Source organism: Phyllopteryx taeniolatus, chromosome 7 (genome assembly GCF_024500385.1).
Source record: "Phyllopteryx taeniolatus isolate TA_2022b chromosome 7, UOR_Ptae_1.2, whole genome shotgun sequence".
Lineage (NCBI taxonomy): Eukaryota > Metazoa > Chordata > Actinopteri > Syngnathiformes > Syngnathidae > Phyllopteryx > Phyllopteryx taeniolatus.
The window spans coordinates 20,141,219-20,168,428 of NC_084508.1; the positions used below are offsets into that span (position 1 = coordinate 20,141,219).

General features: G+C 41.5%; 1 protein-coding gene across 15 annotated transcripts in view; it reads right to left on the reverse strand.

Annotated features, from left to right (window-relative positions):
• LOC133480527 (ephrin type-B receptor 3-like) overlaps positions 1-27,210 on the reverse strand; it is a 62,809-nt gene that overhangs the window by 11,632 nt on the left and 23,967 nt on the right. For 3 of the 15 annotated variants that reach the window (XM_061778704.1, XM_061778696.1, XM_061778691.1), the window contains exons 2-10: positions 19,781-19,845; positions 13,966-14,638; positions 9,367-9,522; positions 7,194-7,529; positions 5,004-5,140; positions 4,229-4,391; positions 3,885-3,993; positions 2,090-2,142; positions 1,297-1,536 (exon numbers count right to left, since the gene is read on the reverse strand). In XM_061778704.1, coding sequence (XP_061634688.1) covers positions 1,297-1,536; positions 2,090-2,142; positions 3,885-3,993; positions 4,229-4,391; positions 5,004-5,140; positions 7,194-7,529; positions 9,367-9,522; positions 13,966-14,638; positions 19,781-19,845 — 1,932 coding nt within the window. The remainder of the gene's footprint in view (positions 1-1,296; positions 1,537-2,089; positions 2,143-3,884; positions 3,994-4,228; positions 4,392-5,003; positions 5,141-7,193; positions 7,530-9,366; positions 9,523-13,965; positions 14,639-19,780; positions 19,846-27,210) is intronic. The other 12 variants (XM_061778705.1, XM_061778699.1, XM_061778703.1 and 9 more) reach the window with 8 other exon arrangements.

Below are 27,210 nucleotides of genomic sequence, written 5' to 3' on the forward strand. Positions count from 1 at the left end.
CCCTGTTAATGTGGCGTAATGACAATCCTGATGAAGTCATCTCTGTGCGGAAGAGGACGATGCGTCCTTGCAGAGATCCTTGCGTGGGTGGAGCATTGTCACTGCTCTTGGCGGGTGTGGCAGATAATGTAAGCAACCAGGTACACTTTTTAAATACAGAATGAGATGGTGAAAACAGTTGCCGACTTAAATATGACTGCGGACCTCAGTATCTGTCTGCCTGTGCCCCAATAAAATTCACCAAAATTGAGACCAGCTGTCAGTTAGATGTGGTCTGAGCAGATAAGTTTTAGATCAAATTCCTGCCACCAAATTGTCACTCTGCTCTGCGCATCCCGATGGACAAACTCTCGCTGCACCGGAATGTCCAGCTTTGCGCAGACCGGTCTGCCAAATTGGTAAACATGCGCCGGCAGCCTTCCACTTCATCAGAAATGCAAACTAAGAGTCGGCATATGTGAACTGCCGCAGATGTGCTGTCTATGAAAATAAAGCCCCTAAATCGTGACAAAAGATAAAATGTGTTTCAGAATTGAGGGTTCTACGAAACTCAATGACTATTTTAGTCTACTTCAAACTTGACTTTGAATGAACTCTTAACTGTATCACAGAGGTCAGCAATGTTTCAAAACAGTGAGCCAATATCTCGAATTTCCATGAAAGTTGTAAAATAACTGTGAGGTCACTTCTACAGTATATTGCATGACCTTCAATGTTTCCCGATAGATGTATATTTTTTACAAAGAAAAATGAAAAGAATAAAAGCATGTTTCTAAAAAAAGATAACCAGCTACAAGGGTCACAGCACAAGTCCAATGATTATGTGACTTTTAATGTTCTCGGGGTTATTTTATGTGAGCTGTATGTTTTGCCTTTTGCTCAATTTAATGACTTAAAACTAGCAAAAACAACAGAATTATTTTTTTCAAAATAATAATTAGCTTTGTAGGTAGTCAATAATATTCTCATATATTGCTTGCATGCACATATTTCATGTAATTCAAATATTGTTTTCGCAGTATAGCAGTTTGAAGCTTTCTTAATCGACTTGATAGAGATTGATAAACAAACTGCTGTGCGTCTTTATGAAAGATCTATGTGAAACCAGTCCAAGGATTGGACTCAACTTTCGCAACACAACTGAAACAATCATCTAACAACTGTAAAAAAATTGGGGTGTCTCTGAGAATCACGTTTAATTAAAGAATAAAATTTAGCTGGAGAAATCTGTGAGACTAGACTAGAGAGGAATTACTAGAGGTGACAAGTCTGACGGGGAAGGGGGTAAGGGCATACCGATGAATTGAGTGAAAGTACCGCTTGGTGTGAAGTCCTCTAACGGTATGGCCTGGAGGTGACTAGCAGTCTTCCCCCTGTAGCTCAGGAGCTTTGGTGGGTTACCTGCGCCGATGACCTCCTCGATCTTCACGCATGAGACGTCAATCTCTTTGGCAAACTCCCTCACAGCTTCGTTGGGGTCCTCGTAGGTGAAAGGGTCAATGTAGACCTTCATTCCAGGAGTGACTATAGGGGATTCAGTGGCAAGAACAGGAGAGTGAATTTATGTTGCCAAGGTTTAGTTAAATAGCTATACATGTTGACATCTAGCAGCGCGGGTCAATTTAGTTTAGGTTGATTCTCAGAAAATATGATCGGGGTTGGGTTTCCACGACAGTGTGGAAAAGAATAGAATGGAGCTTGTCTCTGTCACAGTACTGTATAAAGGCAGGATGCCGTTATCTGCAATTGAAGTGACTAATCACCCTCAACCAATCATCGCACTGCAGTGTGCCATGTTCCACCCTTTAGGTAGTTTGGCACTGCAGTTGGTATCGCAGACCAGGATGCCGAATAGTGGCATGATAGTTAGCAGTTATTTTGGAAATCTGCAAAACTAAACAGTACAGAAATAAACTGAGCTGTACTGCTTAGTGGTAACAAAACTTTTGTGTTGCTCTGAAAACATCACACAACATCTTTTTCCAGTTTAGAGATGCTTAGTCATTTCTCAGTGGGAAAACGTGATTTTAAAAAAAAAATGTTTAATGGATGACAGGAAATGGAAAAGCATGCTAGCAAAGATACTTACTGTACTGCTGTAGTTTCTCTGTGTATTCTGACTCCGAACCATTCCTTTGCTTTCTGTTTAGAGAAAAAAAAATAATAATAATCATATGAGCAACAACAAGGTGAAAATACAGTGACAGTGCAGATACAGATCTCTATTGATGTCTGGAACAGCATAACCACACACTGTTTTGGAAACAGAGAAACATGGTGTATTCGGATTGGATCAGTGCTGGCGGGTGTCACAACATTGTCTGAAACAGCAAGTAAAACTTCAGTTTCTGTACCTTCAACATGAGCAGCTTAGACAAACACAGACACACACTGTTTGCCCCCCTTACACTTGCATCAAACTGTTAATTCGCTTCGCCTTAGTTTCTCCATAGATGCTTGCTTTCTTGCTGTGTTTTTAATCCACTCCACAGTTAAATTTTTCGCCCTACCCCTTTCTCTCTTTCTTTTTGCTAGAATTTTCCATTTTTCCCAATTTGTACTTGGGGAAGTTGGAGGTCGGCTACAAATATAGTATTGCATAGCGAGGGGGCAGGGTTTTTGACATTACATGTTTATGTGCTTCGTTTGTTGTGTAACTAGTAACCAGGGCAATAATACCCGGTGGTGATCGCCATCTTATTTCAAATTCTAATTTGGACCCGGAATATGCCTAAGCCCATATTATTATTTTCTCTCAATTCTTTTATGGAAGTACAGGCAGTAGTTAAGCTGAGAACCTGCGAGAGACAGAATGAAATGGTATGAAAACAGAAGAGAGTGGAGAGGCAGTAGGGGTGAGAGGAGGGGAAGCCAGGGAGATTATTACTCATTGTAGCATGACCGATGCCCACGCTTGTCAGCCACTGCCTGAGCGGGTTTGAGAAGGGAACTGAGTAGGCGCCTGTCGGTGGTGGGTGACAACCTTTCACATGTATATTTGCATATATCTGCTTGACAAATAAGTTGTATAAGGACAAACAAATGCAATATGTTTAAACCACCGTGATATTTGACTTTGTGAAAGCTGTGAAAAGCAGAGTTTGTCATCCATATGAAAGACCCCTGGGCTGTTTGTGGTCACAAAACTGTACACTTGGTGCTGAGCTTGGCGCTCAAGCCAATGAGGTCAAACATCTGCTCCATCATGTTGCGTTCAGTGTGTAAAGTGACATTTTACCCCAAGATGCTTACTATTCACAGACTCACAAGGCTGTCTGGTATTCAGCGGCCATATAGGTGGCACACAGCAATCCACTGAGGCAGTTCTGGGATGAACTGAAAATATCCTCTGCAAAAGTCCCACTATTTGAACATGTTCTGAGGTATAGTACGTTTTGAAAAAGTGATTTTCCTCAAACTGTGTTGCTACGCAAAAATGTTTCAGCTCACTAATTCATTCATCCACTTCTATAGCATGACTTAACAAATATTATCTGGATTGACGTATAGAGTTGGCGGCACGGTGGTCGACTGGTTAGCACATCTGCCTCACAATTCTGAGGACCCGTGTGGAGCTTGCATGTTCTCCCCGTGCCTGCGTGGGTTTTGTCCAGCTACTCCGGTTTCCTCCCAAAAACAGACATTGTAGGTTAATTGAAGACTCTACATTTCCCGTAGTTGGAATGTGAGTGCGAATGGTTGTTTGTCTATGTGTGCCATGTTATTGGCTGGTGACCAGTTCAGGGCGTACCCTGCCTCTCGCCCAGAGTCAGCTGGGATAGGCTCCAGTACGGCCGCGACCCTAGTGAGGATAAGCGGTACGGAAAATGGATGGATGGACATATAGTGTCATTTTTTTCATTGGATAAGAATCATATTCATACCTGAGGCAGACAATGGCGATGACTACAACAGCAATGATGAAGACAAAGACTGCAGTGGCTGATCCTACGATGAGGGGTAGTTGCTCCTGCCACAATTTCGGTGGGTCAGCTTGAGGGTCAAGGAGAAAGAAACGTATGTGAAATTTATGTGAATAGGCTTGCATGGTTTGCTTTTCACAATTAGGCAGGTTCTTTTTGTATGCAAAATGGGTATAGTAACATCAAGCTCTATAAGCCTCAGAGCCACCATTGTTATCAAAGGCATATCCATATACTACCATGAAGTTTCTCTGCTAAGACCCATATACCCCTGAATAATAAAAACTGGTATGAGAGTGACATACTTTGCAGGTTGGTACTGAAGTCAGCTGGGCTGCTATAACGGCCATAACCAGCCACTGTTCGTGCACGGACCTGCACCACATAAGGTGTACCAGCCTTGAGACCTTCGATGCGGGCATTGCTTCGTTGGGCCGTCATTGTATGAGCGATGGCTTCGCCCTGATCCTGTAGAGACACATCGTCAATGATGAAAACTACTGAAAAATAGCATAAAACATGCCGTACAAGATCCCTGGGATGTCTCATTAATCCTCATCCCACTCCGATGAGCTGCTGTTCCTAACACGGCTGACCAATTTCACTTTGTTAACTGTTGAAAAGGGAATGAAAAAGTAAGAAGCAGAAATAGTGAGACATGTTTTTGCTGGCTTACTAATCTTTTGGGACGAGGGCAAGACAACAAACAGCAGATATACACTGAATGCCTTTGTTTACTCCCTGAGGCACTCCAGTCACAGTTCTGTGCGCCCCTGAAAAATAATTTCTAATGGAAGGATGGGGAGAAGACTAGGGGTAATGTGGAAGGCAAAGAGGGAGGAAAAGTATCATGGGTGTGCAGAAAGCTAGAGCAGTGTGGCGATATAGTAAATACTCAGGCAGGGAGAGAATGAAAGAGGGAAATAATTTGGGGAGGATTACGCAAACAAAGATTGGGAATGGTGACTTCTCTGCAACCATGTGTTTATCAGCAGTGGCATTGTTTTCCTCATTTAAAAATGCACAGATGACACGGTGACCATGAGTGTCAGTGAAATTGGATTGAATTAGAGGACTTACATTTCTGCTTACCTTCTCATGGTACTTAATCTCATAATCCAAAATGATTCCATTGGGTTTTTCTGGAGGCAGCCAGGACAGGCTCATGGTGCTCGCTGTGGCTGCCATCAGGTGAACTGTGGGTACTGCAGACGGAGCTACAAGAAGCAAAATTAAAAGGACAAAACCCACTATTTTAGATTTCTTGTTTGGAGTATTCAAATCCTAGGCCATTGTGTACACACAGAGGCAAAGTGTTGACATTTGTAAGACCAATCACCACTATTATTGGTGAAACTTGCCAAAATGTAAAATGAACCACACATTAACGTGGACACCGCATGGACTGTGATGTGAGCATAATGATATACTAACGAAACATTGTAAAAGAAACACAGAAAATTAATATAACACAGTGGTATACCACCCACCTGAGTTTTCAGGCTTTATTTGCCTTTTCAAGCCAATTGAAATGCTTTGGTGTCTCTTCCCTCTCTTCTCATTTTAGGCCTGATCTGTATCTCTGACTCACACTTTCTTACATTTGGGTCTTTGTTTCCTAACTTGAACAGTCTCACTATGAGCTCACTTTTTCCACACTTGCACCTTCGTTTGACATTTTGCAGTCTGTCAATCTTAATGTTTTTAACCCGATTGCAGCACTGTATCACCCTTTTGTCTTAAACTGTCTCCCTTTTCTCACCAACACACCAGCCCTGCAGGCTCCCAATTCTTGTTAAAACTGGGGATCAAACCGCAGTTTTTTTGTTCTTTGATCCCCCAACCCTTGCATTTTTCTCCTCAAAATCCAGCTTGTGTCTGGCGCTAGGCATCTTTCTGTTCCTCCACTCCCCTCCTTTGCTTCCCAAAGCCTTTTTTCTGTCTTTCTGTCTATCTCCCCTGCAAGCCCACCCTTATGCCAGACCTCGTCCACACCTCTTTCTTTCTCAAAAGACAATGCTGACGGAGTAGACCCCTGCATACACCGGCCGGGGGATTAGGCTCTGTCCTGCAGGAGCAGATGTAGAAGTCACCATGGAGGTGGCCTCCGGGGCTTATCACCACCCTTGTATTTATTTTGGTTCTTAAAGTTGAATGCACATGTGGAAGGTCTCGGGACTACACCGGTAATAATCTAATCACAGATGCTGCACTCTTGCCCCTGTTTTCCACTCCTCCTTCTCTGACCTGACCTAGGCTACCCATGAAAAGACATTGGGTTCTGTCCTTGTCGTGCAGCACCCCTCATAAAACAATGAAGGCCTATTATAAGGGACTAGGAGCCCTCGGGTCCAAGACCCAAAAGGAGAAGGCATTCCAATAGCATCTTTGAGAAGAGAAGTGGCTCTAGGTTAAAGGAGAAGACCACAGGGAGAAGATGATGAGGGGGATGGGGCCACAAATAATCCTCTATGGTGTCTGAGCCTACAGAAAGAGCAAATTTAACTAAGCGACCAAATATATCCAAAGCTGAACTTAAGAGGCCAGAGAAAACCTTAACAAAAGCCTTTTCCACAGACTGTCACCATCAAGTATACCAAGCCATTTAAAAAACTAATAAAAAACAACCAACATCATAACAATCATAATAATAATAATCATAATTAGTGGTACTGCTTGGCTACGCAGCAGGCCCATAATAACAACCAATATAATCATATATTCAATATGTCTACCTTAAAAATGCATTTTATATGGTACATCACATGCCCAAAAAGGTATAATCCTGCAATCATCTATGCAAAAACAAACAAAAGAAAAGAATGACTGATTACATTGACCTAGTTACTAGTGTTGCCGTTGGCTGGTGGAACAGTGGCATAGGAACAGTTGGCTGCTAGAATATTGAGGGTTCAACATGTTGAATCCACTCCCTATTGCTCTTTGAAGTGGTGATAGAACAACGGAAGCTGTGGCTGTCAGAAATGTCCTTTACTAAGTATATTTTGAAAAAAAGCCCACGTTTAGGCTAGGTAGTAGAGCTGTGTGATATACCGATATACAACCCCAATTCCAATGAAGTAGGGACGTGGTGTTAAACATAAATAAAAACAGAATACAATGATTTGCAAACCATGTTCAACCTATATTTAATTGAATCCGTGTCGCACAGTTGATAGATACGATAGCTGCATAGCTGTAGATACTTTATTTATTCTGAAGGAAACTGTGGAAGATGAAGTGGCCTCATAACTGCAAAGTTGAACTTACCGGCCTGATTAGTGGTGATGTTCACAGCAGAAAACTGAGGTGTGTAAGGACTCTTGTTCGAAACTCCATTGACGGCCTGGATCTCAAAGCTGTACTGTGTATGGGCTTGTAGGTTGCGGACCGCCACTCTGCGCTGGGTCAGACCCAGGTGGCGCGGCGAGATATCCACATTGTCATCGCAGCGGGAACACATTCCCCGTTCAGGCAGGCACTTCTTACAGATGACGTTGTAGAAGGTGTCATCGCGGCCGCCCAGATCCCGTGGTTCGCTCCATTCCAGGACAAGCGAAGTTTCATTCACACTGGAGATGACATTGCGTGGGGCGGAAGGAACAGCTGCAAAAGACGTGATTTGATAAGGAAAATAGGTTGGGAATGAGTCTGAATTAAATCTCCGTGCATAATTGGTGTGTCAAAATGTGTCTTTTTGACAGTGCAGTCATGTCTGAGACAATAAGAGTTCTGATTGTATCATTACAATTTAATTTACTGTATTTTCACAACCGTAAGGCACACTTAAAAGTATTAAATTTTCTCCAAAATGGATATGTGTGCACCGCTCCAAAATCTGTAAATGTTGTTGTGTGACTTTGATGAGCGCTCCGCTTGACTGACTGAGAGCATTTCCTGCCGACACGCTGCTTATATAGTGGAAAGGCGGACGTGACTTAGGACAGCATGCGGATGTTAAAGGGGAAAGGGTGCACGTGAAAGAGGATGCTAAAGGCACGCCCCCAGTAGGTATATAGCGTCGGCATGTGTATTGTGCAAAACAACATCGGTTTGGCTAAGGACCCCCGAAAATGGCACCTACGAAGAGACACGGTTACGAAGCACAGTTTAAACTGCAAGCTATCAGTTACGCGGAGGAACGTGGGAATCGAACAGCCGCGAGAGAAATCAAGATCAACGAATCCATGGTTCGCAAGTGGAGGAAGCAGGAATATGAGCTTCGCCAAGTTAAGAAGACGAAGCTGAGTTTCCGTGGAAACAAGGCGAGGTGGTCCGAGTTGGAAGACCAACTCAAGCAATGGATGAATGATCAAAGATCAGCCGGGAGAAGCATCATTGCTGAACAGCCCCCCGGCAACGAGACTGACTCTGACGAGTACGAGAGGGAACCCGGCATGTTTGATGGAGAACTTGCCCAGCTGTTTATTTCGGATACAGAAGATGAGGACTTTGAGGGATTTGTGGATGAGGATTGATCAAAAAATAATGCGAGTACATTGTTAAATACTTCAATAAAGTACAACCGAACTCAGTTTTGCTCCCGCTGCCTTTTTAAAAACATACGCTAGCCTGCATGCTAGCGTATGTTTTACCATGACTGCGCCTTTTAATACGGTGCGCCTTATGGTCGCGAAAATACGGTAATATGTTTTCAATCATATTTGCAATCAACAACTTGTGACCCTCAAATGTTCCCTTTTGCTGTGTTATTGTAGTAACGCGTTAATTAGAACAGATTTTTCTTCTTCTTAATGAGTCTGTTCCACCAGTTCAGTGGGGAAAAAAAATGGAATTGTTTCCACTCCCTGCATGTGTGTGTGTGTGTGTGTGTCTGTGTGTGTGTGTGTGTGTGTGTGCATGTGCATGTGCATGTGTGTGTATGTGATTTGGGAGGGATGGCAAGAGTGAGAATCTATTGGCAGACACTTGGCAATTCTTATCCAATTACCGGAACCTTATCTCTCACTGCGCTAGGGGACACTCAGCCCCTCGAGACAAGGGGTAACCACCTCACCCCCGCAACAGACAGGAAATGTATATTCTTCCCAGGTCTCCGGTGAATGTATCAGCTCCTATGGGCGCATGTTTGCGTTTAATAAAAGCGCTATGGTTAGTCTGTAAAAAACTTTGAGGAGAGATAGACCTATGTTTGAAGGCAGCTGGGCCAGGATGATAACGTTTCAGATAACATTGGGAAAACAAGCAGAAGTGTTTGCCTTCTGTGTGCCCTGGTGGGAACAAACTCCTGTTTCAAATTGTGACAACACTTACTGATGGCCCAAAATGCATGAGGGAAGTTTGGGATTTACGACTCTGACTTTAAAATCAATTGATCTGTCCAGCCATTTCTCACCCCAAAGTCAACTGTGACAGGCCTGTTTATGGGACATGGAGAAAAGACAGCTGGATACATAGAAAAATAAAAGCAATCTTTACTTACTTGTGCATGGGGAGTCGGGTGTGTCTATGTCTGAGCGGTAGTAACCGTTTCGACAGGAGCAAACACTTGCCGCTCCAGCGCTGGCACGGCTGTTTGTGGGACAAGGCAAGCAGAAGCCTTCCCCTTGCTTGTACTTGAAGGTGCCAGGGCTGCAAGCTAATATGGAAAGGAAGAAAGACGCAAACCAAAAGTGTGACTAATCCTAATTTACTGATTCCGAAAGGAATTTGAATATTACAAGATTATGTACAATCATTCTTGGGCAAACACGTCACATTTTCCAAATAGGAAATATGGATCACTATCTTCCTTGAATAAAAATGAGATTTTGAAAGGATTTGCGACACAATTTAATTCCATAACTATGATTTTGCAAATATGTGGCCTACATTTGAAAGACTGTCTGAGATCGCATGACTCACATTTTATCTGATTGGTTAAGCTTGTTGGTTAACCTCCTTTGGTGTGTATTCACACGACTCTTTGCTGAACAACTCGCATAATATAAGGAAATGTGAATGAGACTGGTGTTTCGAATTAAGCCATTAAAACATAGTACATAGCAATCTGAACCAAAATAGTAGCACTAATTTGACGTATGCATTTTTATATAGATATATGAAGATGTATTTTAACACAGCCTGCCCTCAGCCTGACCTCACACCATTACTGAATCTCTTTCACCACCATGCCACTTGAGTTTTTGAAGAAAAGAGCTAAGCTTTGAACAACAGTACTAACAATTGCACAGGTGTGGCTTTGGTGATTGATTTTTGCTACATTTAATAAATGTCATTTGTGTAGTTGTTAAAACTACCTTTAAAACAAAAGACTAAGTGCAGAGATGCAGATAATCTGGAAGTGGGATTTAGAAGCTCTGTATCATTGAGGAAATGTCTAGTTAATATATGAATGACTTTTTAGAATTATATGTAATATGTATGTAATGAAGTATGTAAAGAACTTACTCAATGTTGCTCACTACTGTTAAAGATCCAGCTGCATAAAATTGTCTCTCACTAGTTTCTGAGTTCCATTTACTTTGGTTTAGGCTTCCTGTTAAAAGGTTGGAGGTCACAGCAGCAGACCACTTATTGCTCCTGCTGCCGTGTTCCTGTTCTCCAAAACTCAATATTAGCACATGACCGCCAGTTTGCTGAGTTGTGTACATTAACACTGAGTGTGTTTGTTCTTCAACCATTAATCAGAGTTATCCACCCCACTGGCTAAAAGGAAGTCGCGCTGGATAAACGTAAAAATGACCTTGATATATAGCAGGCAGCTTCTTGCATGGCCACCAGTTGGGTGAGCAGATGCAGGTTCATTTTAGTTCACACCAATACAAAGAAAACCATAACCAATTTCTCAATTCAAGGGAGTTAAAAATATAGGATTTTCAACGTGTTAGCCAAATGAAAGAGGTTGAGAAAGCGTCCCCATTAAATTAAGCTTTTTCCCCGTGTTTTAAAGTGCTGATCAATCACTTCTCCCAAGTAAAGAGGTCATCCTCTGCCTTTCATCCATTTCCCCCTAAGGAACCAACAAGAGAAAGAAAAAGAAAGAGACAAGGGGTAGAAAAAAAGAGAGGGAGAGGGAGAAGATGTGGAGGCAGTGAAAATGTTAATCCCGCAAGCGTTCCCCCCTTCCCCTCTCTCCTGTGTCTTATCCTCTCATGCAGAACATGGAGCTTAAGAAGCTGATTAAAATGAACAGTGAAATTGGAAAGAGAAAAAGAAATAGCAGCGCAAATGAGTGGAAAGGAAAGGAGAGGCTCATCGATTAATAGCAATGCACACGTCCTTACTGTAAATCGGATGGTGTAATAATGAGAGAAATGGCCTTCAGATTAGAATGAAATGAGGTGTGGGGGGAGAGTGAGCAGGATAAAAATTGAGGGGCTTAAGGAGATATTGTCCTTTTGAAAAGAACACAGGGGTAAAAAAATAAAATAAAATCATAACTATTATTGAGTAAAATAGAAACTAAGAACACAAATTAAGACTGGACCAATGAAGCTTGGTATCGGGTCCAGTTATCAGGGCCTTATCAATCTGCTGCCAGGAATAAATTGGTTTCTGACTATTGACAATATGATGTAATACCACTAACTGGCAGAGATGTCCAAAGTATTGGATTGACTGAAACTATAGTTTGGGCTTTTTACGGTTTTGTTTTGGCAGTGGGCAAATAAATGTATTGGAAATATTATGTTAATGCTCAAATGATACTTCATTGCCACCGAGGCAGAATTCAACAAGCTAGTTTTCTATAAAGCTAACGTGGTTCATTCATTGCAGGCACTTTTGAAAAAAGAGCCATAAAATATTCTTACCTATGAAAAATTATTCCCAGTTCAGAGTTTCCCTGTTGTGATTGTACAATGTCCGCAACCGTGGAATGCGCCGACAGTTCGCCTCCACTAGTTTAGCTACATGGAATCTGTCGACACGTTCCCCCGACTAGCTTAGCGTCGCCATAGGCACGCGAATGAAAGGGGAGTGTCGTATCTATGATGTCTATGCGCTTGACTCGGTCACTTCGTTTTTTTTCGGGGTTGTGCTTTTTACGTCATGTCGTCGCTAACTTTAATAGGTTTTAAAAGTAACAAGCTCGTTTTATAAATGGAAGGAGTAGAAACTGCAGATACTTGTGTTTAAAAAGTAAGGAATAAAAGTAAAAAGTCGCCAGAAAAATAAATACCCAAAATACAGATACCTGAAAAAGTACAAGTGCTTTGATCTACTTAAGTACAAGTACTTCATTGTACTTAAGTACTTCTTGTACTTAAGTACAAGTAATGCGTTCCTCTCACTTCTGCTAACTGGTCACTACTTTAGGTACATGAGATCCAATGCAAGAGCTCATTCAAAAGTGGAAGGTTTAGAAATGTAATGTCTCTTAGGAACGAAAGCCCAGTTTGATTTGGTTAACTTTTTTTTATTAAACAAACTTTCAGACATTTCACACATTTTTAGACAAACTCATTAAATTTTTGTCTGGCTTCAATCATACCTTCACATGCTCACTGAGCCATACAAGTTTAAGAGGAACATATGTCAGTTGCACGCCACTGCAAACTGCAATTACAGTTAAGACCATATTGTTAAATCAATACCTCTCTGACCGTGTCAATAAAAACTGATGTTTTATTATGTTTGTAAAAGCAAAATTTATGATACAGCTCTTGTATTGGATTTCATTAGATTGTGCAAGTGTCCCTAATGTTCTGGCTGCTGATTGTTCAATGCGGACCAAGAAAAGCGCTTGTCCAATTGTCTCTCTACAAAAATTAGCCTTCTGAACCCTAAAATCAAGGTAACTGTGCTGAAAATGCACAAACTGTGCATACATAGGCAAGTCTCCATCACCTGCGCTCATCAATAACTTTGCCAGCTCCCCCCTTATCTCATCCTACTGTCTCTATTTGTCCTACACAACCAGAGCCTAATTTTACGCCCTCATACCCCTTAACACACACTTTCCATTTAACCTTCCCTCTCCTGCTGTCACCTACACTCCATTTCAGCAGAGACCTTGCTTGGCTAAATTCACCTTGCTCTCAACCTCTGTGAACTCACTGTGTTCTCAATCAGCCTTGAAACCATCATCAGGGACCTCCCTGCTTTCATAAACAGACAACCTTTCCTGCATTTCCATTTATTTAGCAACCAGGTGCCTGGCTAAACCAAGGTCAGAAGGGTAAACTCCTGCTGACAGTGTGGATTGTTCTACCGTCTAGATATTGGATTGCAAAATGCTAAAATTGCACACACACACACGCATATATATATATATATATATATTGTAATGTAAGCGTAGGATTTACCATATATTTGATACATGGTATGAAGTAAAAAAAAACATAAAAAGCTGAATAATATCCATTAAGGGTTTAACATGAAACAGTTCAGCCAGGATCAGGCCGCCATTTTGCATTCACACAATTCACGCCGATAGCAAAATAAATGGTGTTATTTCTGGGATATGAATGAATATGTAAGAATTTGTGAAAGTATCAGAACTATTGCATGTCTTTACGATTGTATGAAGACAAGAGTGTAATAGGTTTTAATATAAGTAGTAGAACATAAGTAGCATAAGTAACAGATTATGAAGGGCAGCACGTAAATTGTTTAACGCACACGGTTTTTATGAAGCTGTTTATGTCTTTACCGTTACACGCTCTTTACTGTTATAAAAATAAGTGTATTTCATGGGTCACCACCATTTGCTCTGTCAATAATAATTGCCTTTAATATAAACTTTTAAATCCTCAATAATGTTTTGAAAATAGGACTTAAGGCATGGCTGTTTCAGCATGGAAGACAGTTACCCATATAAAACCAAGGCAGCATTAAAAAAAGTTAAATTAGAATAGTTATTTTTTTTTTTTTTTTGTCTTTACTGTTATTTATCAAATGATATAAAAATGAGTTTAGCAATGATTTATGTCACTTTAACCCCAACTATTAGCTCAAATGGGCAAATTCTAATGTTTCATAAATGAATGATTAATTAATAAATTGTCAGTAGGTTCACATTGATAAGGTTTGGCCTCATCTATTAATGTTAGATGTTACATTTCTATCATATACTCACCTTGGCATTGCGTGTCCTTCATGGCTGGTTCAAAACCAGCTGAGCAGGTGCAGGCACCCACGGGAACCATCCATTCCCCATCGCCATTGCAGTAGAGCTTTAGTGGCACAGACACCTCCAAGGCATTGGGGACACACGTTCCAGGTGCAATCACCAAAGAAGTTGCCTCAGCTCCAGTTGCTGTTTCTGGAAAAACTGCAAAGTTTGCAATGGTGGTGGAGCACTTCTTATAAAAAACCCTCACTGAGATGAGTGACATGCAAGCCCCAAGGTCCTGGAAGGCCAAGTAGAACCCGGCTTTGGACAAAGGCCCAAAACTTCTGACTTTAGTGTTAACCAGTCCGGAATCGAGCTTGGAAAAGCTTGTATCTGGGGCAATGGTGTCCACTTTCACATATGGGTTTTCCATCCAGAATGGACTGGTTGCTGTGGCTGAGTCGGAGTCAGACTCATAGTAGAAGAGGTTGAAGGTCTCTTTGCAGGAACCTGGGATGTTTGGGATGCTGTTGCAATCACGCACTGTGAATTTCATCTCTACGTATACACGCAGCACATCTTTTCTTGGGATAAAGTCACTGCGTAGCCAGTTATTCTGGTTGAGCTCTCTTACATTACATACTTGGTAAGTCCGGATGGGATTCATGGCATCATCATAGCCACTCACTTCTTCCCACTGGAAAGAAAGAGGCAAAAACAGGTTAGACAAGCTTATTGGTATGTGCTGTAATATATATAGGTTAGCTTATAGAGTAAATGGAGAAGGCCTATATATTTGAAACACTGAAGTAGGGGAGTTCTGAAAAACACCACATTCATAAACACACTGTCAAAGTACTACATTTCCCCATCAATGCCAATCAAAACACAACATCGCTATCTTTTTTATCACTTCTATATCCAGAGCGGTTGCATGTTTCAAGCACACCAGGAGAAGCTAATGCATGCTCTTATTCCAGGTAGACTTGACTATTGTAATGGTCTTTTGACTGGACTCCCCCAAAAGAGCATTACACAGCTGCAACTAATTCAGAATGCTCGGGTTCTGACCAGAACAAAGAGATCAGAACACATTCCTCTAAAAGTCTCTACACAGGCTCCCACTCAGCTATCGAATGTACTGCATAGTTCTGCTACTGGTCTATAAATCACGACATGGCATCGATCCTGAATACATTAAATAAATGCTAATGGATTATAAACCCAGTTGGGCTCTGCGATCGACAGACTCAGGTCAAATATTGGAGCACAGAGTCCAAAGCAAACATGGTGAAGCAGCATATACAGTAGCTGTTATGCTGCACACAAATGAAATAAATTGCCAACAAAAGTGAAGTCAGCCCAAAGTGTCAATGTTTTTAAATCCAGGCAAAAAACTATTCTTTTTTTCTAATGCCTATGTTTGAGCATGTTTTTTTTTTTTGTATGATCTTTCCTGCACTGTACATTTTTAGTAATATTAGTAAGCTGTCTTTTAATTTACTGTCTTTTTGGTCTTTGTTTTTAAATGCTTTTAATCATGAAAGCACATTAACTTACATTATGTATAAAATGCGCTATTTGAATACATTTGCCTTGTCTTGTATTGGATGTTATTCGATTCTGTGGGTACTGTATATCTAAGTTGCCAGTGATTGAGTGTGTCTCCCTAGTTAGTGTGGAAAAAAGACAAAGATGAGAACTGCAAATTCATCACAATTACAGCAGCCTGACATATCCTGAACCCACAGTCACCACTGCATGTTTAACACATTCAGATATCTGGGTAGAGGGAATATACAGATTACTTTTTAACCAATTACACTTGAAAGTGCAATTATTGTGACATCCTCTGATATGAAAGAGAGAGTGTGCTGTTTAACATGCTTCTTGTTTGTTTCATTTCACTACATCTTTCAATGCTACTGCAGCACCCTAGGGGTGAATTACTAAGGATAAAACTGGATTAAAATTTCCTAAACTTTGATTACCAGCTTCATTAAATGAGTGAACGCAAACCAGGCTGTAAAAAGCTTCGGTGTGAGACACTGTAATCTAATGCAATTTTCAGTCGTAAATGAGGACACCACAATTAAATACTCTCACTTCAAACGGCAATTCCTGTGAGCTCAGTGTGTCTGTGTGGGTGGATGTGGTGGGGACCTGCTCTGATTTCCACGCAAACAGTGTGTGTTCATTTAGTAAGCTTAGCCGTCGTTTATTTGCACGATGCATTTAAACCACAAAGGCAACTCCAAATGTTGTATGTGTTAATGTTATGCTGTAGTAGTTAATCCTTACAGATGAAGAATGTTGCTCTTATTATACCTCATCTAAAGCATCAGCTTGACCCTGTGACCTTCTGCTTGCAGAAGGATTTTTTTGTTTTTATTGTCCAAGTCTAGTACACTTAAATAGAGAGAGGGATTATATGAAACTAAATGAAAAGCACTTAGTAATAAGGTTCACATTTGAACATTTGAAACTAAGACACCCGTCAAACTCCAGCATCAGTTGTTTCCTTTAAATTGCTGAGCATGCTAATTAAGGCTAAAATGTGGATGTGAGGGGGGCAAGGCTATTCATCTAAGACCTGAGGTGCTGTAAAATAGAAGGACGAGATGGACATAGCTCGGCCCTGAGATTAAAACGACGGTCTGGCAGGAAGTAAGTAGAAGAGGGAACCCATAATCACTTGCTAGGTCAATGGGATGGCTAAAAGCATGAAGTGCCAATGGAGATTTAGTTAAGTGTAATGCATCACTCACCGCGAAAGAGCAAAGTGTTTGTGTGTCCGCGCTTGAATGTATGTTACTAAGGGTGTGTACTTTCCAGGACAATCTACTCTATATGTGTGTTTACAGAAAGGTCACCAGACACACACAGTAGTAGAACACATTTACATGATCATTTACGCAGACTGAATGAATTAAGTAGTTTGGGTGAATAAAGGAGCGGCACGGTATACGACTGGTTAGCACATCTGCCTCACGGTTCTGAGGGACCGGGTTCAAACCCGGTGGGGAGTTTGCATGTTCTCCCTGTGCCTGCAGTTTTCTCTGGGTACTCTGGTTTCCTCCCACATCCCAAAAATATGCACGGCAGGTTAATTGGAGACTCTAAATTTTCCGTAGGTGGGAATGGTTGTTTGTTTGTATGTGCCCTTCGATTGGCTGGCGACCGTTTCAGGGTGTAGCCTGCCTCTCGCCCAGAGTCAGCTGGGATAGGCTCCAACAGGCCCATGATCCTAATGAGGATAAGTGGTTCAGGAAATGGATGGATGGTTGAATAAAGGTAGTCATGAAATGGGATAGCATTGGTGACCAAAATTAGCACTGCTATCCGTACTATCACAATATTCCTGAAATAAAAATTGCAGATACTCACACCGAAAACCTTTTTTTTTTTTATACAAAATAAATTTTCATGCATGCAAGACCCTATAAAAGGTATTTAAAATGACTAACAAAAGTGACATGCAATAAAATATTTACCTAACAGCAAAGTTGTTTTAGTGTACAGTTTTGTTTGGTAATCACAGAAATGACTCAAAAAGATTTGACATGTTGTCCTAACTAATCAGTATCCATATTTACAACCACTTGAATCATTAAATGTATTCCTTCTTTCCAATTATTTTATTGTTTTTTTTTCATTTTAGAAGATAACCACTAACCATAGCTTTCTGCTTTGTAAAAAAAAAAAATAAAGAGCAAGATACCCAAAATTTGGGAAAATGACATTTATTATGCATTATCACTAATAGACACTGGGCACAAACACTCACTGGCTACAACATGGATGCATATCCACAATTTAATGAAATCAAAATAAGTGGTGAAATAGAAAGTCTGAAACTCAAGAAAATACCCTTCAATACTTACACAAACGCATAAATCTGGATTTCGCATTACACTACAAAAAGGGCGCAAAATTAGAAAATACAGGGGGTCCTTAACAGCCCTGCGATGGTGTGCAATGAACTAAGAATACGTTATCACGTGGCCCTAGACGACACACTCCGTTAGCTCTGCACTTACTGTTTTTCATTTGCATGTTTTTTATTCATGACATAGAAAGGTTTTTAATACCAATAGCGTATTTACTCTAATTAAGACCCTTCTACTGAATTAGCGTAAGTTTAGTGATAGACTACAGTGCATGTCAATTTAAAGAAAAATTTAGGTTACGTCGCCCCCATAGGAACACAACTCATAAACCAAGGACCCCTGAATACTGCAACATATGTCTGCTTTTATTGGATTTGTAATGCCAAAAGCGGGCAGGGGAAATTTTAGCGTAGACGTTTTTTGTTGTTGCAACACTGTAAAGCATGACAGAGAAGTCGTGACTCAGACGAGCCAGGAGAGCCTCTCGGGATAGTGTTGTCTGTGAGTGATTCTATTTTGAGGCTTTTTTTTAGAGTACTGAATTTGACATTTATCTTTCTCTCTTCCTGGTCTCGGTATTTCACTATGTATTTTCAGTCGCTGTAATGGCACCTATTAAACACAAGTCTATCATAACAAGCAGCAAATGTAAAGAGTGAGTGTCAATAAGAGCAACATGCACATTTGGTGGTGATAAGCACAAAATGAACATGTCCTAGCTTCTAGGAATGGTGATTTTGGAAATCTGGAGGTTCTCCCGAGCCTTTCCATCATTTAAAAAGGAGCATCTGTTGCTCAGGGATGTATGTGTTTTTGAATTTGCATGCTATGTCACATTGGCCCTTTGCTGCCACAGTGAAGCTTAATGATGGGAGTTGGGGTCAGAGAGCAGGAGGAGAAGATGGACAGCAGTGAGAAGGCAAAGAACTATGGTGGGCGTTTGTTAATTTGATTGTTGCAGCTCGAGTAATCTGGCTCCATTAAGGGCGAGTTACTTATAGCAAAAGAAAAAGGGAAAGCAGAACTAGAAGGGTGGATGACTTGGAACAACTGGGGTGGAATTTCCATGTCAGTGTGTTTGGATGTAAACAAAATATAAATATGCGTTCCCCACCTTTTAGAGCACAACGACCACAGTGGCAGGGCCACACAAAGGCATTGGGAGCAATGCTGGTAGGCTTTGAAGTATATTTGAGGAGAGGTCAAGACTGTTTTTTGGCCTCCTCCTTAACCCATTGTGGAAACCACATGGGGAAACAAAATGAAACTGTCAATGTGTGTGGCAGATTTCAGTGCATCCAATGGGTCAATACCAAGAGATAGCTTAACCTTGAGAGGCGAACTGAGTTTTACATTTTTAGTATATTGAGGCACGTGGAGCTAAACATCTGTTGCATATAATGCATATCTGTTTGAATAATTAAGCATATTGGTTAAAAAAAGATGCATATACATAACCTAAACCTTTATGCCAACAAATGGTTAATCTACCTCAAAATCGATGCATAAGTTTGGTAAAATAACTTTGCCAAACGATCCATCTATCTGACAGGTGACCTGCACTTCTTTGATGAATTTGTAAACCCATCAGAAAGTGAATCAACATCCCACAAGGCACAGTCAATAAACTTCTACATCACTTCTACATATGCATTGGATGAGTTACTGTACGTTGTATTGTGTGAAATAAATGATGGTCAAAACAATGTGAAACTTTAGTTCAGTTTATGTTAAAGAAACTGCACATTTTAGAGTGGCCTTTTGCTGTGACTGAGCCATATAGGATTTACAGTGTATATTGCAGTATTGGGCATTGGTAGTATAGTGCTTTACCAAAGCTGAGACCAGTCCAGTGGGAAACCTTTTTTAATTTCATGGGAAGTCAAGGTGAAAACGTGTTATGTTAATGAATGTTTGTGCACTTCAAACAGGCTGCACCATAAACTCACCCCAGTCTCAGGGTGTGAAGTCCAGGCTAACTCTGTAGTGGCCCACTTGGTGTCCATGAGTGTTTCTGGAAACGGAAGCAGAATATCCAGGTCAGAGAAACAACAATAATGACAGATGAGTTCAATAGAAATTTCACTCGATTTACAATCCTTGTCATAAACATGAAAGAGGTTTGCTGTGTTGAAAACTGGAAGAGATAACAGTGAATAACTAATTGATAAGTACAAAAATATGGTACAGTATTGTGGATTAAACAAAGAAGGACTGTATGTGTTTGAGAGTGTGATTGGAAGATCTCCAAACAGAGATCTCAGTGGTAGAACTGTGAAGTGATGTGGACCATTTGATTGCACCTCCTTGTTAAACTAATTAGCCCTCATTGCATATGTGCTTTTACACAGAAGGAATGGGGGAGATGAACGTAACTAAGTAGCAGTACCACTAAGAAGAAAAGGGTTCTGCTTTCCACAAGGCACTGTCTCACACACACACATACGCTTACAGTAACAGGTTGTAAAACTTGACATGATATATAAGCCGACAGAAGGGTTGAATAAGGGGTGATAAAGTTGGGTGACACAAAAGAGCAGCTCTACACTGGAACAAAGGTCAACACGCTTCAATTAATTTCCCTTTCTGACAAAACGACACACTTTAACTCTTGACTTGCAAATAAACACGTACGATACGCTCCTCAAACACAATATGGTGGACAACGTACACCGCTGCAAATCCACTTTTCTACTCTCAACCTCTATTTTCCGGTCTCGTGCTTCTTCTTGTTTTTCTTCTTCCATGCTGCCAGCTTTGTCCTAGCGGAGAAGGAGGAAAATAAATGGGGAGTCTTTTATTACCTGGAGCTCAAAGCACGGCGTGCATCCACGGTTATTATTTCTACCACTGTGGTGTGCGATAAGATAGTATAAAATGATGAAACGGCAGTACGGATTATTGGGCTTGTGCTACTTCTGGTCATGGGTAGAAGCATTTCCTTTCCCTGTGCGCGTTTCTTCATAGGGTGCCACTGCTGACCAACAATTTAGACTATCCATCTATCCATTTTCTGAGCCGCTTATCCTCACAAGGGTCGCGGGAGTGCTGGAGCCTATCCCAGCTATCTTCGGGCAGGAGGCGGGGTACACCCTGAACTGGTTGCCAGCCAATCACAGTAAAAATATTCACTGGTCACAAACTTCGGACACTATTTTGAGTTTACCCCAAAGGTGTTAGATAGGGTTAATGTCAGCAATATGGAAGCCAGCAAAAGTCCTTACTGAGCAGAACTACATAAACACTACTTGGAGCATTTCTATCAATGGGTGGTTCTCAGGCCAAGGAAAAACCTATTAATTCAGTATAAAGTTGCATATCCATGATTGATTAAAAGGTGTGTTTCAAGCCTTGAATGCATACAGTGTATTTACTTTCCTATGTGAACAAACTAGTAGGTGCAGCAGAATGAAAAGGCATGTTCTACGGCTGTCGACATACCTTCCAATTACTGTAGTATTGAAGAGCACCAAAGGTGACAAGCATCATTCAAGTCAAAGACCTTGTGAATTACGACTGTAAATTTGGCATGTGCGTGGAGCTGAGAATTCCTGGTGAATTATAGCCCCCGTGTGCTTCGAGTTAACGTTTGGATATGGATGTGTAACTGTTGCACTGCCGAGCAAAAGCGTTAACAAGGTTTATAACAAAAAGTAACATAAAATGTGATTGTGTACGTAGCTTTAGCGTGGCCCCCCTCAGGCGTCATGGCCTGGAACTGGGAAACTACTGACAACTGTCTCTATTGGAGTGGCTGTGGGAGCTGAAGTGAATAGAATGTACACGCAGCTGTACAAAGTCAAAGCCGGCTTGCTTTGTCAAACCATTCTGCGCTTCTGTGCTGATGCTGAAAATGCCTTAGAAAAAACAAATCACAAAGGCAGTTCGCTTTTGTCGATGCTCTCTCATTGTATGACCGCGCCATTTGCCCCAAACAAGGACAAACTTGTGTTTTCATCTCAAAAAGTGTGTAAATGGATATTAGCTGCAGAACTTCCCATGACTCATAACATGACAATGGGTGATTTGAGGCTTGTTACTGATAGCTATGCAGGTAGTAAGGAAGCTGAGTGGTGGAAATGATACACCTCCGCTGACGGTGTTTTATTAATATTTTGACTGAGCCGTTTGTACCTTGCGCCCGGCTTATCATGAAAAGACCTTTCTGAGAATGATGCAGACACACTGCAGTACATTATGGTGCAAATAGGAAGTAACAACGAGGGAGAAAGCAGCAGTGGTGGGAAATAGGAAAAAAGGAGATATGCAAAGCACACACCTGTGCAGTTTGGCTTTGTGGTTTGGATTATTCAGGAGTATGCAGCAATAACACACACACACACACACACACGCACACATACACACAAACGCCGTCCCCTCTTTCTAGATGCATCTGCATTGTTGAAGGCCTGGGTTTGCATGTATCCAAGAGTGTGTATGTGTGCATGTGTGCATGTGTAGGTGTGTGTGTGTGTGTGTGCGCGTACATGTGTGTGTTTGGTGCAAAGCCCTGTATTGTGCCCAAAGTTCTTAGTCAATGGGCCAAAGTTAAAACCTGGATGACCTCTCTCTAACCGGGCCACTCCCTGTCATTTAGTATGTGTTATCTTTCTGTGTTGGTTTGACTAATACACCAGACAAAAGAAACTCATGTTTATAGTATTAGCAATATTCATGACTTTACGTTAAAGTCAAAGCCACCTGTACTGTCACAGGAGAGTTGTTTGGTCTCAAAATATGGACTTTTGTTGTTGTTGCTCTTTGAAAACTTCAACAACAAAAAAAACCATGCTAACCGTGTGACTGTAGTGGGAGAGTTAAAGAACCAGAAGGACAGGTTGAGGGGAAAAACAAGCCTGATGTCACTATGAGACCCTCCTCAGTACAAAGAACTGACTCAGTTTACGTTTTAGCTTCCCTATGTTAACATCATTTCAATTAACCTTTTCCAATTCCTGTATATATGAACTAAGATGTGGAGTGAGTGTAGCTAACAGGACATGGAAAAGCAAACAAAGTAAATCAGGTGAATGATCATGCATAACATTGGATGGAAAACACACATGCAGAGGGGCTCCTAAACTTCTTGTTACCTGTTGCTTACTTTCTCTAATGTGACCTAGCTCTTTTCAAATGTTCTTCCTCGTTGCCCTCCATTCTCCTTTTTGCTGATCTCAATGTGTGTTTGTGTGATAGATATGACTTGCAGCATACATGAGTGTTTTTCTAGCTCCTACCGCTCACTCAGCCTATTCAATTAGCCCGTCGCTGTTTGAGCAACCTGGGGAACGCTTTGGTGAAGCATTATTACTGATTGAGGTCAAATGCACCCAGGATTAACATAAAAAACATGGCAGTGACATTTGTTTTCTCTGCATGCCACTATTGTATGAGGGGGAAAATGTAGGAATATAAACGGTAAAGATCTTAAAGTGGGCACTCACGCACGCACACAAAAGGGTAAGGTACATGCAAAGCACCCCTTCACCCTCTCTTTAATCCTGTAATGACAGGGCTGTGCTAATAACAGGGGAGGGCACTGAAGCATTTATCCCTATGGCCGCACCACACACACTCACTCATACACAAACTCAAAACACAAACACACACAGAACTCTGAGTTACAAAGCCCCTTAAAATATTTCTTTTGTTAAAACGAGACACTAGAGATGTAAAGTTTTCATCTTTGTCAATTAATTTCAAACATGAGCTTTCGGCAATGATTTTTAATATATTTATTTCAGATTAATGCCTCGATACAGAACGCATACGGAAGGAAGGTCGAACAGTTCTTTGGGAATCGTAGTTCACTTACTGTGTGTTGCCAAGAAGTGACGTTATCGGGCAGGACCGTCTTATTGACGGCTCGCCAGAACAAGCCCATGTTTTGCTGTGACGCTAACTTTACGTCCAAGCTGTTTTTGTTGCTACGCATTGCTAACGGAAATGGCTAAGACGGCTACCAACAGCAAGAGCCTTCACGGAACCTGCATGTCGTTTTTTTTTTTTTTTTTGGGGGGGGGGGGGAACTCAGAGAAACAGACAACGGCCTAGAGTCTCACAATGCTCCTGCTTCCATCCACGAAAGGCAGATGTGAAAGCAGACAAGGAGTTTGTCTCGCTGACACAGCAGGTGATTGAACTACTGCAACAACAGGACATTTTCAGAGCACTACTTCAACAGCAGGAAAACTTGCTTTGTCACAATTATCGTAGAGTCAAAAAGAAAAAAAAACAGACTGGAAGCACTTTCAATGGAGATACAGTACAGACGGTAAAAGCAATCTTAGTTTCTAACAGTCACAAATCTGAAAATCCACCTGAGAAGTTTGCAATTTAGCAGAAAGTAAAAAAACATGCGAATAAGAACTAAAGGCCTCTTTAAAATCCCTTGTAAAATCCCGCCCGCATTGCATCACGTGACCGACGAATTGGTCTGCTCGGCCCCGTAGCTTGACGCGCAGATGGCAAAAATTGTTGCTGCGCGTCGAACACCGCAGATATCATCTCTCATGATTGGTCCGTTTTAGTCACATGCTGTGATGATGCACTCAGCGTGCCCCTTGGTTCTATATACCATCTACGCCGCCACCTTCTCGATCGATTTTGCAGCATAATTAAACGTATCATTTGGTCATCTAGGTCCATTTGTTCTAACAGACTCTGTTCCACGGTCGCCATTGTTGTTGCTTTGTTCCTTGTTACTGCAAGGAAAGCGGCTATCGGAAATGGCCAAATAAATGCAGAGGAAACTCCACCCTGTGGTGTCCTAGCCAATACCAGCCGTAGCAACACCCCCGACTTGGAGGTGAACTTGGAACTGCAGTACATTTTCAAAACTGCGCGCGTGGGTTGCGTTCGAGTATAAAGGCAAACTACGCACGGGACAGCCACAGTGATGTCAGCGCGGTCGCTGTCCGCGCGAGTATAAAGAAGCCTTTCGAAACATATGAACACATTTTTAAAAAGGCCACACAACAGCATGTGTTTCATGAATGGTTTTAATGTATGTTGTGAGGAATCTAATCTAACCTTAGAAGCAGTATTATGCACTCCACTTATTGCACTTCAAATTTTGTGGACTGTTATACAGTACCTGCATTTGATTTGTGGACAGTTCATCTGATAGAAAGTTAATACATTTTTCTAAAATTGGATTTTTTTGTTGTGATTTTATTACACAATGCTCATTGTGATCTTTTATTTTTAATCTCACACTTTACAAATACCCCAAATAAAAAAACTGAAACTAATACTGAAACTAATAATAACTAAACTAAAATGAAATAATAAATAATAATAAAAAACTAACAAACCTTCTCTAAAAAGTAATTAAAAATAACTGAATTTGAAAAAGAAAAGTCAAAAGGAAATAAAAACTAACTATAATGGAAAATCCCAAACTATTATAACCTTGGTTTGCAGATACAGCAATTTCGTCAAGTCTCTCAGGCATCAAGGAAACACGCCACCCTCAGATTCAGATTGTCATTGCCCGTCTGCTTGCCGTCCTCCATGAGCCAGGAAGTAGCATGCGAACAAACGAACAGGTAGATAAACAAGCTAAAATATGACCCTCTGCAATTTTTGGCTTTGGTGAAGGCCTGTGCTCTACCGAGTGCCCCTTTAGTAAATAATCCATAAGAAGCCAAGACGCTACATGAATGTTACACATGGCTTGTTTTCTCTGGGGTGCACAACAATAAGGCTTCTCTTCATTTAAGCTGACATATTAGTAAAACACGACAGGTGCAAAATGAGTAAAACAAGGCAAATGAAGGGCCTTAAACCCCATAATGACTCCCTAAAATCCTTCTCTTTGGGCCTCCTCCTCCATAGCTTAATTATCTTCCCCTGACCTTTTTTCTTCAAATTGCTTTTGTTGCGTTGCTCCACAGTCAAACACGACAAGCACATGGCAACCTGGCATGGGGTGGCCACTCCATTAAAATACTGTGGCGCCTGGTTGCCAAACACTTGAGCTTCTGTTTAGCCACAGAAACAGTGAAATGTGTCAACATGGAGTGTGAGGACCCCACGCTCAACTTATTAGCGCTATTAGCCCGATTGCTTTGTGCGCTATCTTTGTTGGCTCGGCTTTTGTCATCCACAGAGGAGCTGTGGCACAGAAAGAGGAAGAAAAGGGAGAAAAAGAGAGCAGGAGGAGAGGTGCTATTGAAATTCAAATTGCTCAAGCAGTCTTTTTTTGCCTTTGTACGGGGCCAGAGAGCCATGATTAAGAGAGGTCCACCCCCCTGAAACCCCCTTTTTTTTTGGTCAAAACCACCCCTTTAGCACGCACATACACACACACATGCTCACACACGCTCACACTGGGATGGTCGGTAATTGGTTGCTGTGACATAGACGGGGGCCAAGGAGGTGATTCCTCTGTGGAATTCCTGAACGGACTTGCCTCCCATGACAAATGCCCCCCCCCCTTCTTCTGTCTACACACACACACACACACACAGACACACACACTCACGCTCATACTTCACCCGACTAGCTCGCTGTGTCAGTCATGCCACAATGGCTGTCACACAAGACGTTTGCGGTGTGTTTGTGCTAACAGGGTTACACTCCCGAAGGCAAGCAAATAAGCATCTCTGCTTACCTTGCTGTCTGTCTCTTCCCCGTGCGTCATCGCTCTCTGTGCGCAAGTCTGATGAACTGTCTTTGCCCTTTGCATTTGCCACTAGGCTCTTGCCCTCAATTATTTCCTTCCTCGCCAATCTCAGCGCTGCTCGACTTGCAACAGCAAAATGTTGGAGTCAATAGAGGTAATTTGTGACACGCTGCACAGTGCAAGTTGTATTAATATGTGTATGTGTGTGTTATCGCAACCACTCATGCTATTGCCTTTTTCAAGCGCTAATGATGTCTAGCGTAGTTCCTATGTTGCTGATGGAATGGGCTCTTTGTCTTTGCCTCCTCGTCCATCTTTCATCTCTTTCCCCTAAGCCCACCGCTAGTCGCCCTCCCCATCCCCTTCTCTCACTAACTCCGCTAATTACAAAGCAAAGAGGATCTGACGAACAGGTAGCCCCGGGGCCAGCTGTCTGTAAACCAGGTGTGCCTCTCCATGTATATGTGAGTCCAATGCGCGTCAGGATGTGCCATGTGCAAGACTGTGTGCTCATGTTAACTCATTAGAAGCTGTCCGTTTGCAGTTGGGATGAATTTATATATATGTAGAGAACTAGTCAAAACGAAACCCTCATTGTTTTGACATTGCGTCAGCAATAATAATAACTTTTCCAATTGAATTATGCCAATTACATGATGAGACAGAGCCAGTTTAGTCTGTATTTGTTAATGGAATTGGGAATATCAGTTTATATGATTTAATACAACAATCAAATGAAATAAAATAAAT